The 13,709-nt window shown below is 46.5% G+C and overlaps 9 protein-coding genes across 9 annotated transcripts; 6 read left to right on the forward strand and 3 right to left on the reverse strand.

Annotated features, from left to right (window-relative positions):
• Positions 1-8: 8 nt before the first annotated feature.
• On the forward strand, positions 9-1,716 carry KUCA_T00001511001 (uncharacterized protein; the record flags this gene model as incomplete). Its single annotated transcript, XM_022603699.1, has 2 exons — positions 9-73; positions 129-1,716. The coding sequence occupies 2 exons, from the start codon at positions 9-11 to the stop codon at positions 1,714-1,716; spliced, it is 1,653 nt and encodes a 550-aa protein (XP_022457553.1).
• Positions 1,717-1,852: 136 nt separating this feature from the next.
• On the reverse strand, positions 1,853-2,713 carry KUCA_T00001512001 (uncharacterized protein; the record flags this gene model as incomplete). Its single annotated transcript, XM_022603700.1, has 1 exon — positions 1,853-2,713. One exon carries the CDS (start codon positions 2,711-2,713, stop codon positions 1,853-1,855), a length of 861 nt encoding a protein of 286 aa, XP_022457554.1.
• A 239-nt stretch (positions 2,714-2,952) lies between these two features.
• KUCA_T00001513001 (uncharacterized protein) lies at positions 2,953-4,152 on the forward strand (the record flags this gene model as incomplete). The annotated part of the gene is made up of 3 exons (XM_022603701.1): positions 2,953-3,010; positions 3,071-3,765; positions 3,829-4,152. 3 exons carry the CDS (start codon positions 2,953-2,955, stop codon positions 4,150-4,152), a joined length of 1,077 nt encoding a protein of 358 aa, XP_022457555.1.
• Positions 4,153-4,173: 21 nt separating this feature from the next.
• KUCA_T00001514001 (uncharacterized protein) lies at positions 4,174-4,623 on the reverse strand (the record flags this gene model as incomplete). Its single annotated transcript, XM_022603702.1, has 1 exon — positions 4,174-4,623. The coding sequence occupies one exon, from the start codon at positions 4,621-4,623 to the stop codon at positions 4,174-4,176; it is 450 nt and encodes a 149-aa protein (XP_022457556.1).
• A 173-nt stretch (positions 4,624-4,796) lies between these two features.
• On the forward strand, positions 4,797-5,720 carry KUCA_T00001515001 (uncharacterized protein; the record flags this gene model as incomplete). Its single annotated transcript, XM_022603703.1, has 1 exon — positions 4,797-5,720. The coding sequence occupies one exon, from the start codon at positions 4,797-4,799 to the stop codon at positions 5,718-5,720; it is 924 nt and encodes a 307-aa protein (XP_022457557.1).
• A 200-nt stretch (positions 5,721-5,920) lies between these two features.
• On the forward strand, positions 5,921-7,108 carry KUCA_T00001516001 (uncharacterized protein; the record flags this gene model as incomplete). Its single annotated transcript, XM_022603704.1, has 1 exon — positions 5,921-7,108. One exon carries the CDS (start codon positions 5,921-5,923, stop codon positions 7,106-7,108), a length of 1,188 nt encoding a protein of 395 aa, XP_022457558.1.
• Positions 7,109-7,217: 109 nt separating this feature from the next.
• On the reverse strand, positions 7,218-8,597 carry KUCA_T00001517001 (uncharacterized protein; the record flags this gene model as incomplete). Its single annotated transcript, XM_022603705.1, has 1 exon — positions 7,218-8,597. The coding sequence occupies one exon, from the start codon at positions 8,595-8,597 to the stop codon at positions 7,218-7,220; it is 1,380 nt and encodes a 459-aa protein (XP_022457559.1).
• Positions 8,598-10,001: 1,404 nt separating this feature from the next.
• Positions 10,002-11,084, forward strand: KUCA_T00001518001 (uncharacterized protein; the record flags this gene model as incomplete). The annotated part of the gene is made up of 1 exon (XM_022603706.1): positions 10,002-11,084. The coding sequence occupies one exon, from the start codon at positions 10,002-10,004 to the stop codon at positions 11,082-11,084; it is 1,083 nt and encodes a 360-aa protein (XP_022457560.1).
• A 615-nt stretch (positions 11,085-11,699) lies between these two features.
• KUCA_T00001519001 (uncharacterized protein) lies at positions 11,700-13,652 on the forward strand (the record flags this gene model as incomplete). Its single annotated transcript, XM_022603707.1, has 1 exon — positions 11,700-13,652. One exon carries the CDS (start codon positions 11,700-11,702, stop codon positions 13,650-13,652), a length of 1,953 nt encoding a protein of 650 aa, XP_022457561.1.
• Positions 13,653-13,709: the final 57 nt, after the last annotated feature.

Consider the following 13,709-nt stretch of genomic DNA (forward strand, 5'->3'; position numbering starts at 1 on the left):
CCGGTAATATGAATGTGATAGAGATTCTATCATCTTCAACGGGGAAACCTTCGGATCCCATAACAGGGGAAAGGTAAGTCACGAGGCTTACAGCTTTAGTTGATTGTCTACTAACATACGCGTGGCAGTGATGATCGCGAGGTCATTTCAATCGGCGATAGCACCACTGAAGAAGTGGAACAGCTCACGAAATGGAGATCAATGGCGTCTTCTCCATTGAAAAAGGTTGTTTTAATATCAGATGATTTCGACGAGGGTAATTGGGACAGGAGTCACCAGTTCAGTACACCTCCAAAGAGCACAGACTCTCCTCTCAAAAGCCATGTGGTGCGACAAAGCACGAGTCCACCAAAGTATTCTTTCGACCAAGGGCCAAGCTTTGGTCATATTTTTTCATCTGACGATATTTCACATGGAAGCATCGAGGTGGTACAAGCCAGTAACGAATCGGCTGAGGAGACGAATACCAACCCTTCGAAGCCGAATGAAGAAAGAATTTTCACCACATCAGATCGTCTCAGTGAAAGAATTCTGGAGCATTCCAAACTCTTCTTGTCTTCAGATGATGTCGATATTGTATCTGATGATTTGCCCATGTCTGTGGGACGGTCCCCTTCTTCGGAGATCACTCACTCTAGTTGTTCATCCTTGCATCATCAAATTCAAAACAGCACCCCTACCCACCAGGCCAGTGCTATCGTGAGAGATAAACCCACTGCTGAAAATCCCACATTGTACACAATTGATCCAGAGTTGGAAGAACTGCTCAATATTGCAAAGGAGAAACATCCTAAGAGACTCAAACAGGTTAACCGTGTTCATAGACCCAAAGAGGAGCTTCTCGAGGAGATGACGATTCTTGTGAGCTCTGCTCTTTCCCAGACATTTGACGAATCAAGGTATGAGAGCTTGTTTGGACCTATAAGAGCTACTGGCTACAACTCTACCGAACCATGTCTGCGATGGAGACGCCATGCAGAGGCCTTATATTATCCCTACAGAGACATGTTTGTGCCTTGTGATCTAAAGGTGATACACGAGAAGTTTGTTGCTTTGGTCTACAAGACGGAGGATTTAATTCCAGAACTGGAAGAAGAGGGCTTCATAGACTTGCTGAAGAAATATGGAACCAACTGCATTCTTGTGCTAATTGGATTTGACAGTTTCATGCAGAAGATCAAAACGGCTCAAAATCGAAACTTCGTGGAGAAGGTGCGATCCCATTTGGATTCGGACTCACAGCCATCAAAAAGTTCAAAGCGCCGCAAAAAGGATGATATAAATATTGCCGAGTACAACGCCGAGCAGATACGCAAGACCTTGATTGGTTACGAAGTGAAATACGGTATACATGTGTTTCCTACAAAAGGCGAACAGGATACCGCTTCTTGGATACGATCGTTTTCGTATACGGTTGCTGGAAGCATATACGATAAGGCTCACAGAAGACCAGATAACTCCAATATTGGGCCTGTCAAATCCGGTACCACCACCAAAGAATGTGTGGCCAAGTCCTTGGAGCAAATAAAGAATCTGACAGGTAGTACTTCGGAAACTGTTGCGGAGCACTATTCCAGTATGGCCGAGCTCGTGAAGCTAGCCCGGAGAACGGGAGCAATTGCATCGCCGGATGGAGAGAAGTTGCTGCGCAGTGATACGGAAAAGATGTTGCTTGCTTGCCTTACTTCGAGGAATCCTACAGACTTTGTCTCATGACAAGAAAGGAAATAAAATAATCATTAATTAGCACACCGCTACCCCAAAACAGCACGTTTCCTTTTGAGTTTCTTGATGTATTCCACCTTGCTGAAGGTCCTATATGAATCGGTCAGTTCGTGTCCGTGAATGGAAATCATTGTAGAGTTACTTGCTTGATAGTCTGGAAATCTTCCTCGGAAAGTTGGTCTCTGATGGAGCTCACATTCTTCACGGAATCATCTATGCTGTTGACCTCTGACTCTGAAAACTTGTAACCTGCCGCAACGAGTTGAGCCAGAAGGTTCAGTGCCTTATCAACACATCCGATGTGACCATCCGCACGAACAAGCACCACTATACCATTGACGACGTCTCCATCACGTATCTGTTGCTTCTTCTCATCGGAGACACCCGTTGATATCAAAGCCGACAACAGCGAAAGCACACGAAGCTTGACCTTGTCTTTCACTGAAGGCGCCAGTAATGGCGAAACCAGCTTCCAGCCCTGCTCTTTCTCGAAAGCCGCATAAGCCGCATCGTCGTGTCTGATGGAGTTGGAGAGAGCATACAGTGCTTTCAGCTGCACATCCTCGGAACTGTCATGTTCGGCAATATCTATCAATTTCTTAATGCCTCCGTCGTGCTTCAGAAAGTCTTCCTGTGATTTGGTATTGTTCTGGAGGGCGGTCCCGATGCAAGAACACGCATACTTGCGGATGGCCTCCTGCGAAGAGTCGAGCTGCGATATCAGGGCAGGCCAAAGCTTCAAGTTCTCAATATTGTTGGCATTATCCAAATTCTCTATAAGCATTTCAAAGTTATCAAATGCAATCTCTCTGTTCTCCAAGGTGGCTTCCTCGTTCACAATCACCTGCATGTTCTGTACCATCAAAGCGGCTTCATCTGGAGCTCCAAACAGCTGTGATAATAACTCTGGATCTGGGGCCCCTGCTTGGGCTCTCACTGAGTTGTCCTCCGACTGGTTAGCAATAGACCACTTTAGTAGTTTTTCCATTATTTTCTGTATAGAGATTTCTTTCGGCTGTGGAAAAGGGATTCCAGTGTCTTTTTAAACCTTCGATAAAAGTTTCACATACTATACCTTTGGAAGCATCTCGAAGAAGGCGTGCGCAAAGCGTTTTCGATTGAGTGGTGCACAGGCAATATTGCATTATGTGCATCGATTATCCAAGTTTGAAAGGTAGAGAAGTTGTGTATTTCGGGCTGTTGTATCGCTTTGGCTGAATTTCGAATATGGATGCCATTGCTGATAGGGCCTTTGAGAATGTGCCTTCTGGAAATGTGCTGAAGGGTAGGTAAAGGTTGATGGGTAATCATCTCTCAACTCTTTGGAAATCAAGACTAACACAAGAACAAGACGAGACGCCATCTTTGCTAACGGTGATCTTGGATCTAAACCCTCTACAATGGAGATCTTTGAAGGCAGACATTACGCTCAAAGACATATCGAAATCTCTGCTTGTTATGTTGAACTCGCATCTCTCTTTGAACAGTTCGAACACTGTAGCTGTGCTTAGTTCGAACAGCTACAAAAGTGGGGCCCAGTGGATATATCCGAAACCCCTTGAGACGGACGACACAGAGACAGCAAAACAAAGATCTCATGCGCATCTCGTGAATCCCACGATGTACCGTGGTTTCAGAATAATCAACGATTCGGTTCTGGAGGAAATCAGCTCGATTCTTGACATGGAGCCAGACAGATTCCAGGATATAGGAAAGAGAGGAAAAGATGATTCTAAGGGAAAAGTCAAGGGCACTTTGGTTGGTGCGCTTTCAATGGCATTGACCTATATCAACCGTGTTCAGAACACCAACGACAGCACATCCATCAAGTCCAGGATTCTCATAGTGAGCACCAGTGATGACTTGACACTGCCCTATATCTCCATGATGAACTGCACATTTGCAGCTCAAAAAATGAAAGTTTCCATTGATGTATGCAAACTGGGAACAGACTCCACATTTCTACAACAGGCGTGTGATTCAACCAATGGAGTCTACATGTACATTAACCATCCTTCAGGTCTCATACAATATCTTACGGTAAGTCTGAGAACTTTTCATCTTTTGTTGTCTCAAGAAAATTACTAACACTCATTCGAAAAGACCGCATTGTTTATTGATCCATCCCTAAGACCCATAATGGTGCTTCCCACCAACACGAATATCGACTTCAGAGCCTCGTGCTTTCTGACAAGCAAAATCATAGACATAGGCTTTGTCTGCTCGGTATGTCTGTGCATCCTCAGTATCGTGCCGCACGACGAAAAGTGCCCAATCTGTCATTCGCAGTTCGACCCCAAAATCGTGAAAACTCTCAAAGCAAAACCCCGGACACTCCCACTAATACGAAAGAAAAGGAAACTGGACTCGGGTGCTGGTGCTAGTGAGGAGACAGATACCAGTAGAGCAGCTACCCCGGCCAAATGAAGAGATGACAAATTTACAACCTCAATGTTGTTTCAAAAGACTTGTCTGGTCTCTTTGTATTCCCGCATTTATAACGCTGAACAAAAAATCTTTTGGGTATCCATGCTTATCGATCAGGTGTAGTCTTCTCTTCTGTGGTGATGAGCAAACCTTATCGCACTCCTCGAAGAAACACTCGTATACTTTCTCTCCCTTTTCCTGTCGTATTTTGAAAAATGGACTGTGGTTCTCGTTCAAATGTAAACTCAAAAATCTTTCATTCGGGAAGTTTTTGTGGCATTGTATGCAAATGTTGGTGTGGGTAGAAGTGTAGTGCAGCTCGAAACCATGTTGGCTGGAAAAGTGCACGGGACTCTTAATACACGTTGGTGGGAGAGTGCATGTTATTGATGCAGAATAATTTGAATCTTGCAATTTTGAATTCGAATCTGAGTCCAAATCTGAGTCTGAATCTCTGTTGTGTTTCCCCATTGCGGGAATGAAGAAAGTGAAGAGAGCCACGCTCAGTTAAAGCCCTAGCTAAAATTCATCATATCTCATCGAGCCTGAGAGATGAGCTTCTTGGTGCTGGGGCTCTAAACTTTTCACTTCCTCTCTCTTTTCTGGCTTGTTGTTATCAATAATATACGCACACAGTCTTCTCAATGGGACGATCGCAGAATTCTAAAAGCGCCATAAAGAAAACGCTGGAAAAGGCGCAACCATATCCGTTGGCATTAATGGGGGTTTCACTTCCTCCACCACACATCGAGAATCCACTCAAGCAGAGGCAACTGAAGAATCGGCAGCAACAGCAGCAACAGGAGCCCGATAAAAGTCTTAAAAATGACAAACACGATGAAGAATCAGATACAGACTCCGTTGTGAGTGATAAAGGATACGTCAACGGACCGTTGGATCCAATCTTCGGACAGCACCGCGCGTTCCCTATTAACATAGACATATCTGATCTAGACGAGTCCAGGCCACCAGCAGATGTGAACTCTTATCTAGCCAGGGTTCGGATGGAAGCTGAGAAAATGGATGTTGTTGCTTTCGTGCCGAGAGAAGATTCTCCAGCAAATGTTATTGCGGATCCTCAAGAGGAAAGGCTAACAGAAGCTCAAGAAGAAGCCTTACGATGGCACGTTGAGTTCATGGAAGGTTTTGTCCAAAGGAGAAGCCAATTCGAAGAAATGGTTCGCACCAATGAAACTCTGGTATTTGATTTCCCCAAGACCATGAAAACGTGGCGAACGTTCATGTTCAACAACGACCCCAGTGACGAGTATGCTTTGGCTCTCGACACTGTTACGATTCTGAAGCTCATCAACTACTCCACGAAATGGCTCAGCAAGAGTATCAATGCCCATTTTGCAAACTGGGTGATTCTGTTATTGGTTATCGTTCCCGATGTGCTCGAGGCTAACGATATCAGTACTCTCCGGACATTTGCAAAGAAAGCTTTGAGACAAAGGGCTGATGAGTTGAACGAACATGAAGAGGTCATGCGAAGCATAATTTCTGCGGTGGGCGATTTTTTTGGGCAGAGAGATCTTTTGGAGGGTTATGTTGTTGAAAATAGGTGAAGTGACCACAAGTGTCTCTAGAATAATGTATAATGAAGTAATACCGTTAACGATCAGGCCTTAAACTCTTGATAAGCCGCATGGTCATGTGACCATCTCAAGACTTTTGGTTAATGCACATGTATTCAGACAAAGAAGCAAAACCACAACTCTCATAGTGATGTGTAAACTCTCACCTAGATTCTAGACCCAAACAGCAAATGTCGTCTACCATTTTCTACAAGTTTAGGTCTCAGAGAGATCTATCTCGTGTCCTGTTTGATGGTACGGGAATTACTGTGTTCGATCTCAAGAGGGAGATCATGCTGGCAAACAGGTTGACTAATGCTTCGGAGATTGAGTTGAAGATGTATCGTCCGGAAGGCCCTGAATATGATGATGACACGGAGGTGATACCCAGATCTACCACCGTAGTGGTGAGACGATTGCCAGCTGATAGGAAAGGCAAAGGTGGAGCTACGCGGTATATCACTGGAAAACCAAGAGTGAACAGAAAGAACCCAGCATTGGCCCCCACGGCAGCCCCTGCGTCAAGCTTTCAGCCAAAGGCTGGAAATGGTGAAAAACAGACTGAAGAAGATATGATCAAAGCCATGTTCAACCAGCAAGATGACCAATGGCAAGAACAACAGGTTTCGCTAGCCGGTGCCACCAGAATTGACCCTGTGAGAACAGCCACAGGTACTGACGAGGCGCCTCCTCCCGGGTATATTTGCTACAGATGTGGTTCCAAGACGCATTTTATCAAGAATTGTCCTACAAATAACGACCCCAACTGGGAAACGAAACGGGTCAAGAGAACTACGGGTATTCCCAAGTCTTATCTCAAGACCGTTGATAAACCGGAAGATGATGATAACCAGAACGTCATGGTCAATGATGAGGGACAGTTCGTGGTTGCGGTTGCCGATAAAAAGTCCTGGGAAACTTACCAGAAAAAGCAACAGGTGCAAGAAGAACAGTACGATGTCAAGGACGAGACTCTGCTGGATCCTCTGAGTCATAAGCTGTTCAAAGATCCTGTCAAGACTCCATGCTGCGGCAAAACATACTCAAGACAGGCTCTTGAAGATGCTCTACTGGAAACTGACTTTGTATGTCCTAACTGTGAAAAGGAGGATGTGCTGCTAGACACACTGACCAAGGACGAGGAGATGAGCAAAAGGGTAGATGAGTTCATTGAGGCCAATTCTAATGGATTGAAGAGAAGCAATGATTCCGACAATGGTCCTGATTCCAAAAAGCAAAAAACAGAGCTGTTTTCTGCTGGCGTTGCTCCAACAGCGGTTCCAATGATGCCAAACATGGGAATGGCCCCCATGGGTATGCCGTTTATGGCACCTTTTCCCTTCATGCCCAACATGATGGGTCAGAATCCAACGAGATGATGTAAAATAGCAGTTAGATGAATAAGAAATGGTGAACGTTTGATTATTGCCCGTACGTTATATATCTAGTACGAATTAACAAGAGTAGTCCATTGTAGATCACCTTCGTCTATTGCAGATCGCCTTTGCTGAAACTGATCACAGCCCACTTTCCAGAAGAGCACCAGAGTTCACCAATCTCGTTTCCTTGTGATCTCCAGAATTCGCTCAACTCTTCATCTTTGCCCGGAGCCAACCCTGCGCAGACATCAGCTTTGCAAGTTCTCAGAGCAAAAATCTTGAGTCCAGATTTGGCAAGGTTTTCAATAGCCGTCGTGAATGGTGTTGATCTTGGCCATTTTCGGTCACCTGTGAGCTTTCTATAGTTCAGATCTCCCTTGAAAATAAGCAGAGAAGAATCTTTCACCAGCTCAAATGCCTGCGCTCCGTAGTGCTTAGTGTCCTTGGGAGATAAACTTTGGTAATCCAGTCCGACAGTCCAAAATTCTGAGTCCACAAGCTTAAACTTGCCAGATTCTCTATACTTCTCTAACTGTGCCACAAAAAACTTCACCTCGTCAAGATGGTCGGGGAATAACTCAGGGTTTTGAAGATCGTCTATCAAAATATGGTAATCTTTGATCATGGTGTCACTGACCATCCATGGTCTCGTCTTGCAGTGGAAAACTACCTGAGAAGTGAGTTGAGAATCCAGCAGAAATAATGACAGGACCAAGTCAGTGAAGAGCTCAAATCCAGCGTTATCTAACACAAAATCGACCCTTCTCTTCTCCAAAGGAACAGACAACAACTGGGACCATGCTTGATCAAGATCGTTGGCCAGAATGTTCTTCGCAGACTTGGCACGTGCCTCCTTGCCCTGAACCGCCTTGATATCATCTAAGGTGGCATTTGCAAGCAACGAAAGGTCAGTGGCATTACCCCACAGGGAGACATCGACAAACTCTTCAAAGAGCAGCTTCAACGATTCCTGGTCCAAATTCTGTGCTCCTTTTGCGACTATCTGGTCGTGAAGTTGATGATAACGAAGAATTAACTCGTAGATCCCCAGGGTGGACGATTTGAATGTTTCACGCTTAGGACGGTTGAACACGTCGTACTCTTGGAACTTGGAGTTGGACTTGAAGAAAGAGTCAATTTTCCTGTACATGTAGCACTCTGTGAAAAGCCAGGGTCCGGTAAGCCAAGTCTTTGGTGAATCCCACGAGCCAATCACCTCGTTGTAGGAGTCGAGACCAGGAAGGATGGCGGTGAATGGCTCAATAGGGCCATCGTTGGTGATGTCGTGAAGCAAGCCTTCTAGAAGTTGAAGGATCGACTTTGCTTGTGAAACCACTTCAGCATCCTTATTGTGCTGAGACTCAATTTCCAGCAATACGTCAGCAATTGTTCCCTTGACAATCTTGGGCCAACGCGCATGGGCGGTGGAGAACGCAAACGATGTCGGATCGTTGTTGTAGTATACGTCAGGAACTGAAAAGTTAGTCATTCGAAAGCTGATAGAGAAATCTTAAAGGTCTCAATTGAAATGAGCATTCAGGTGAACATACCAGACATTTTGATTTATGAATTGGATCACAACTAAAGGTAGTCTAATATTGTCCGATGGATAAGTCTGTGCCGAATATGTGGAGTAGTGCGTGGTGCAGATCACCGACATATGGTACAAATTTCGCCCGGGGTTACAATATGCGATGGTGATATATAGCGGCCGGTCTTCAAGCAGTAGAATCAACGAAACTTGGTACTGTGAGCCGAAAACAGCGGGGGGACAACTTAATGTGGTAACATCTCCAGGAATTGCCAATATGCTTTTTCGGCAATGGAGACTTGATCAACTCATAAACTTATCCGACGCTGACCCCGGAGATTCTCGCGTGTGAAATAGCCGGAGAAGTTGTGTCTGACAGTCTTTCCCGTATCGGTGAAAAGACACGAAATCACAGCGAATCGCACGCTGCCCCCACGGGGAACACGGATGGCAGGAAGTTTGCAAATCACGCATTCTTGACGTTATATTCATCTCCGGGTAGGTTTGGGGACTGGGGTGGTGAAGGTCATGAGTGGATGTAGGCTAGCCTTCCCGGACCTTTACAATAAATGCACAAACTTCAATACCCCCCACATGACCAGCAATTTTCGCTTTGTAGCTTCAAAACTCTCAAAATGGATCCAAGCTCTCAAAAAACCGTAGATTTGCGCCCCAGTACTCACAACTAGTTTACCCTCGAAATACACCTCAGCACGACCGGAATCAGCCGACGTGCGCAATCACGGATAAACTCACCTGAGGCCTATGATGTAATTAGCATAAATTAGCAAGGATTTCGTTTCAGCCTTGAAAAGTGCTTCTTTCGACCATCAAAAACGGCAGAAATGGTATAGCAGAGTTCGATTGAACGTTGCACCACCTCTAATTACAAAACTCGGGCGCTCCCCTTCCATTCCGTTGTCCAACTACTCTAGCCGTCTAGCCTACACTCATCGCCTCGGGATCTGAGAGCCTACATCAGTTTCACCACTCACGCTTGACACAAAAGTAATGCGTCATGTCAAACTCTCCGCGAATAATCAGCAAGTACTCAAGCATTTTAACCCGTGAAAAACATAAATTACCCCATTTATAACTTGTAAACGCTTCACTACCAGCTTAATTCGAACCCAAAATATCCTCCAAACCTCTTGAAAAATTCCTTCCGCATTTGGGGTCACACCATTCATTATCACACTACCCGGTCACCACACGCGCCGTTGCCCTCCGGGATGAGAGAGAGGAGATGACTTTGGACGTTATAAATGCAGCATCGCTTCCCCAGCTGCTCTTCTTGCTCTCTTTTCCCAGTACAATTAGCAATACTGCTTATTAACTTCTGATTCCAACATATTTATAGCCATGTCTGCCCTTGATATTTTGAAAAGAAAGTCCGGTGTCATCGTCGGTGATGATGTCAGAAACCTGTTCTTGTACGCCCAGGAGAAGGGATTCGCCATTCCAGCCATCAACGTGACCTCTTCCTCCACTGTTGTTGCTGCCTTGGAGGCTGCCAGAGATGCCAAGTCTCCAATCATCCTCCAGACCTCCCAGGGTGGTGCTGCTTACTTTGCCGGTAAGGGTGTCGCCAACAAGAACCAGGAGGCCTCCATTGCCGGTGCCGTTGCTGCGGCCAGCTACATCAGAGCAATTGCCCCAACCTACGGAATCCCAGTCATTTTGCACTCTGACCACTGTGCCAAGAAGCTTTTGCCATGGTTCGATGGTATGCTGGAGGCCGACGAGGCCTACTACAAGGAGCACGGAGAGCCTTTGTTCTCGTCGCACATGTTGGATCTGTCTGAGGAGACTGATGACGAGAACATTGCCACGTGTGCCAAGTACTTTGAGAGAATGGCCAAGATTGACCAATGGCTCGAGATGGAGATCGGTATCACCGGTGGTGAGGAAGACGGTGTGAACAACGAGAGCGTCGACAAGGACTCCTTGTACACCTCCCCAGAGACCGTTTTTGCCGTTTACAAGGCCCTCTCTCCAATTTCTCCAAACTTCTCCATTGCTGCCGCCTTTGGTAACGTGCACGGTGTTTACAAGCCAGGTAACGTTGTGTTGAAGCCAGAGATCTTGGGAGACCACCAGGCTTACGCTGCCAAGACCCTCGGTGTCTCTGCCCCTCACCCATTGTTCCTCGTGTTCCACGGTGGTTCTGGTTCTTCGCAGTCTGAGTTTGACACCGCTATCAAGAACGGTGTTGTGAAGGTCAACCTTGACACCGACTGCCAATACGCTTACTTGACCGGTATCAGAGACTACGTCCTCAACAAGAAGGACTACATTCTGTCCATGGTCGGTAACCCAGACGGTGCTGACAAGCCAAACAAGAAGTACTTTGACCCAAGAGTCTGGGTCAGAGAGGGTGAGAAGACCATGACTGCCAGAATATCCCAGGCCTTGGAAGTTTTCCACACCAAGGATCAATTGTAGGTAATTGATTGGTAAAACTATAAATATTTGAGCTTCTATTTGGAAAAAGTTGTAGTCATAATGGGTAGAGTGCTGACATCTGCAAACTGTCTAAAGCCGCAGACTGACATTGTGTATTCCCTTCGATTGCGTTTATGGAGTGCTTTCCACCACAGAACCTGGAAAATCGACACCGCAATATATAACTATATATACTGATCACTGCCAATATATAATCAAGTATTATCACCTAGAACTATCCGTTCCCAGTCCCTTCCTCAGCCACACTTCCCTCATCATCTAATTATGGTTTGTAGCCCCGGGAACATCCGAGTTTCCAACGTCGACGACTTTTTTTTCGCATGGGGAGCCACGAATGCCATCTTTACCTGACTTCACTAGACATCGAACTAAAAATTCCTCCCTTTTTAACTAACCGAAAACCGAAGGAACCGCAAAGCGCCGTTAGTTTTTGTCCATCTCGCTCTCTTTTTGTTTTGTGTGTGACAGAGAATCAAGAAATATCAGCTTCTGGAAACTTGAGTCCGTGTCACTTTCTCTGCCATATAGTTATCTAATTGGAAGAGACCAATATTCAAAAAGGTGACATCACAACCTCCATATATATCATACACAATGTCGTCAGCCCAGGTGGATTCGGGAACGACTCCCTCGTCGAAGAGGCAGAACGGCCACAGGAATAACAGACGCTCACAGAAGAACGGAGGTGTCTCTTCAGAGTTGAAGAAATCTCTGGAAACACTCACAGAGCTCCTGCCAACGTGGTCCATAGATGATCTGACTGCCGTGCTAGAAGAGCACTCTGGTGAGGACATCGACTCTATCTTTGAGTTGATTGTCAGTGGCAAGGTCCACAAGTGGGACGAGGTGAAGAAAGAAAAGAAACAGCCAAAGAAGGAAGAGACCTTTGTGGCTCAGACCAGAAGACCACAGAGAGAGCAGGCCCCCAGGGCCGCTGCTCCAGCTCCTAAGCCCAAGGTGGTGAAGAAGGAAAAGAAAGTTGAAAAACCAGTTGAGAAGAAAAGCCTTGCCCCAGTGGAAGCTGTGATTCCCGATGGCACTGTCTCCTGGGCATCGGCTTTGGCTGCTGCCAAGGAAGAGAAAATAGTTGAGCCAGAACCTCAGCAGGAGGAAGAACCCAAGCAGGTGGAGCCTCAGCCTGAGGTCCCTCAGCAGGAGCCCAAGCCTAAGAAAAATGCTAAGAGGGATGCAAAGAAGGCGTCTCAGAAGCCTTCTGCTGTTGCTGCTGCACCAGCTACTTCCGCTCCAACTCAGAGTGCGGCTCCTCAGCCAATCTCCTGGGCTGCCATTGCCACTCCAAAAGCCGCTGCTCAAAAGAAGCCAGCCGAGCCAAAGCCTAAGATCGAGAAGGAGACCCCAGCCGAGCCCGAACCAACCCCAGCTGTTGCCGAGGAAGAAGTCCCAGCCAAGTCCGAGGAGGTTTTGGAGCAAGTCTCTGAGAAGCTGGAAGAGGAATCCACCCCAGTTCAGGAGACCCCTGCTGAACCAGTCCAGCAAGCTCAGGCTAAGGCCCAGAGGAGATTGCAACAGGATGCTCCAGTAATTCTGCCTAATGTTGCCAGTCAGATATCCTCTACCGGTATCTCTTTTGGCTCTTTGTCTTTGCAGGAGAAGGAACAGGTTGTTCCTCAACAGCAGCAGCAGGCTCAGCCAGACCAACCACAACAGCAACAGCCACAACAACAGCAACAGGATTACCACAACAACCAGAGATTCAACCAGAACTACTACAACAACAGAAACTACAACCAGAATTACTACCCACCTCAGCCACAGTATGGTCAATCCCAGAGCAACGCTGTTCCTCAACAACCTCAACAGCAGAGCAAGCCTTCCTATGATAACTACTACAACTATCCTAGCAACACCGCTCAACCAGGCACTGCTGAGTACCCAGGTTTGGCAGCTAACAGCTACTTGCAGAACCAATCTGCCCGGGTCCCATCCCAGAACAGTTACGAGGCTTCCAACCAGTATGCTCCTCCACAGTCTGCTCCAAACGTTGCCTATAATCCAGAGGCTCAGGGTGTTTCTCCATCTGCTCCTCAGCAACAGTCTATTGCATCGACTCCTGCTGTTGGTACCAACCTGGCCCCAGGTGCTCCAGGTGCCGCGCCAAACGTGATCAACCCATTCTACTATTACAACCCATACTACTACGTTCATCCAAATGGTCAACAGTACTACTCCGGCTACTTCCAGCAGCCAGGTGTGAATGCAAGTGGTAACGCTCAGCAGGTTGCTGGTGGTGCTTCTGCTCAGGCAGGTTACGCTGCTCAAGATGCAGGCAAACAGGCTTATGGTCAGTACTTCCAACAACCAAACCAGCAAGGTAACCCAGCTCAGACAGCTCAATCTTCTGGTGCTGGTGAAGAAGAGTCCCAGACTTCTCAAGCAAACGTATCTGCTCCGGGTCAACAAATCCCTCAACAACAGTACAATGCTTACTACGCTCAACAGAACCAATCCCAACAAGTTCCTTTCGGAAACTACCAGGGTTATCCAAACATGAATGATTACAACGCCAACGCCAGAGGTTGGTACTGAGTATCACGTGTATAGTTTAGTCTTGAATGTATGTTGTGAGGATCTTTGGGCCTTACG

This window comes from Kuraishia capsulata, genomic scaffold, assembly GCF_000576695.1.
Source record: "Kuraishia capsulata CBS 1993 genomic scaffold, Kuraishia_capsulata_scaffold_2, whole genome shotgun sequence".
Lineage (NCBI taxonomy): Eukaryota > Fungi > Ascomycota > Pichiomycetes > Pichiales > Pichiaceae > Kuraishia > Kuraishia capsulata.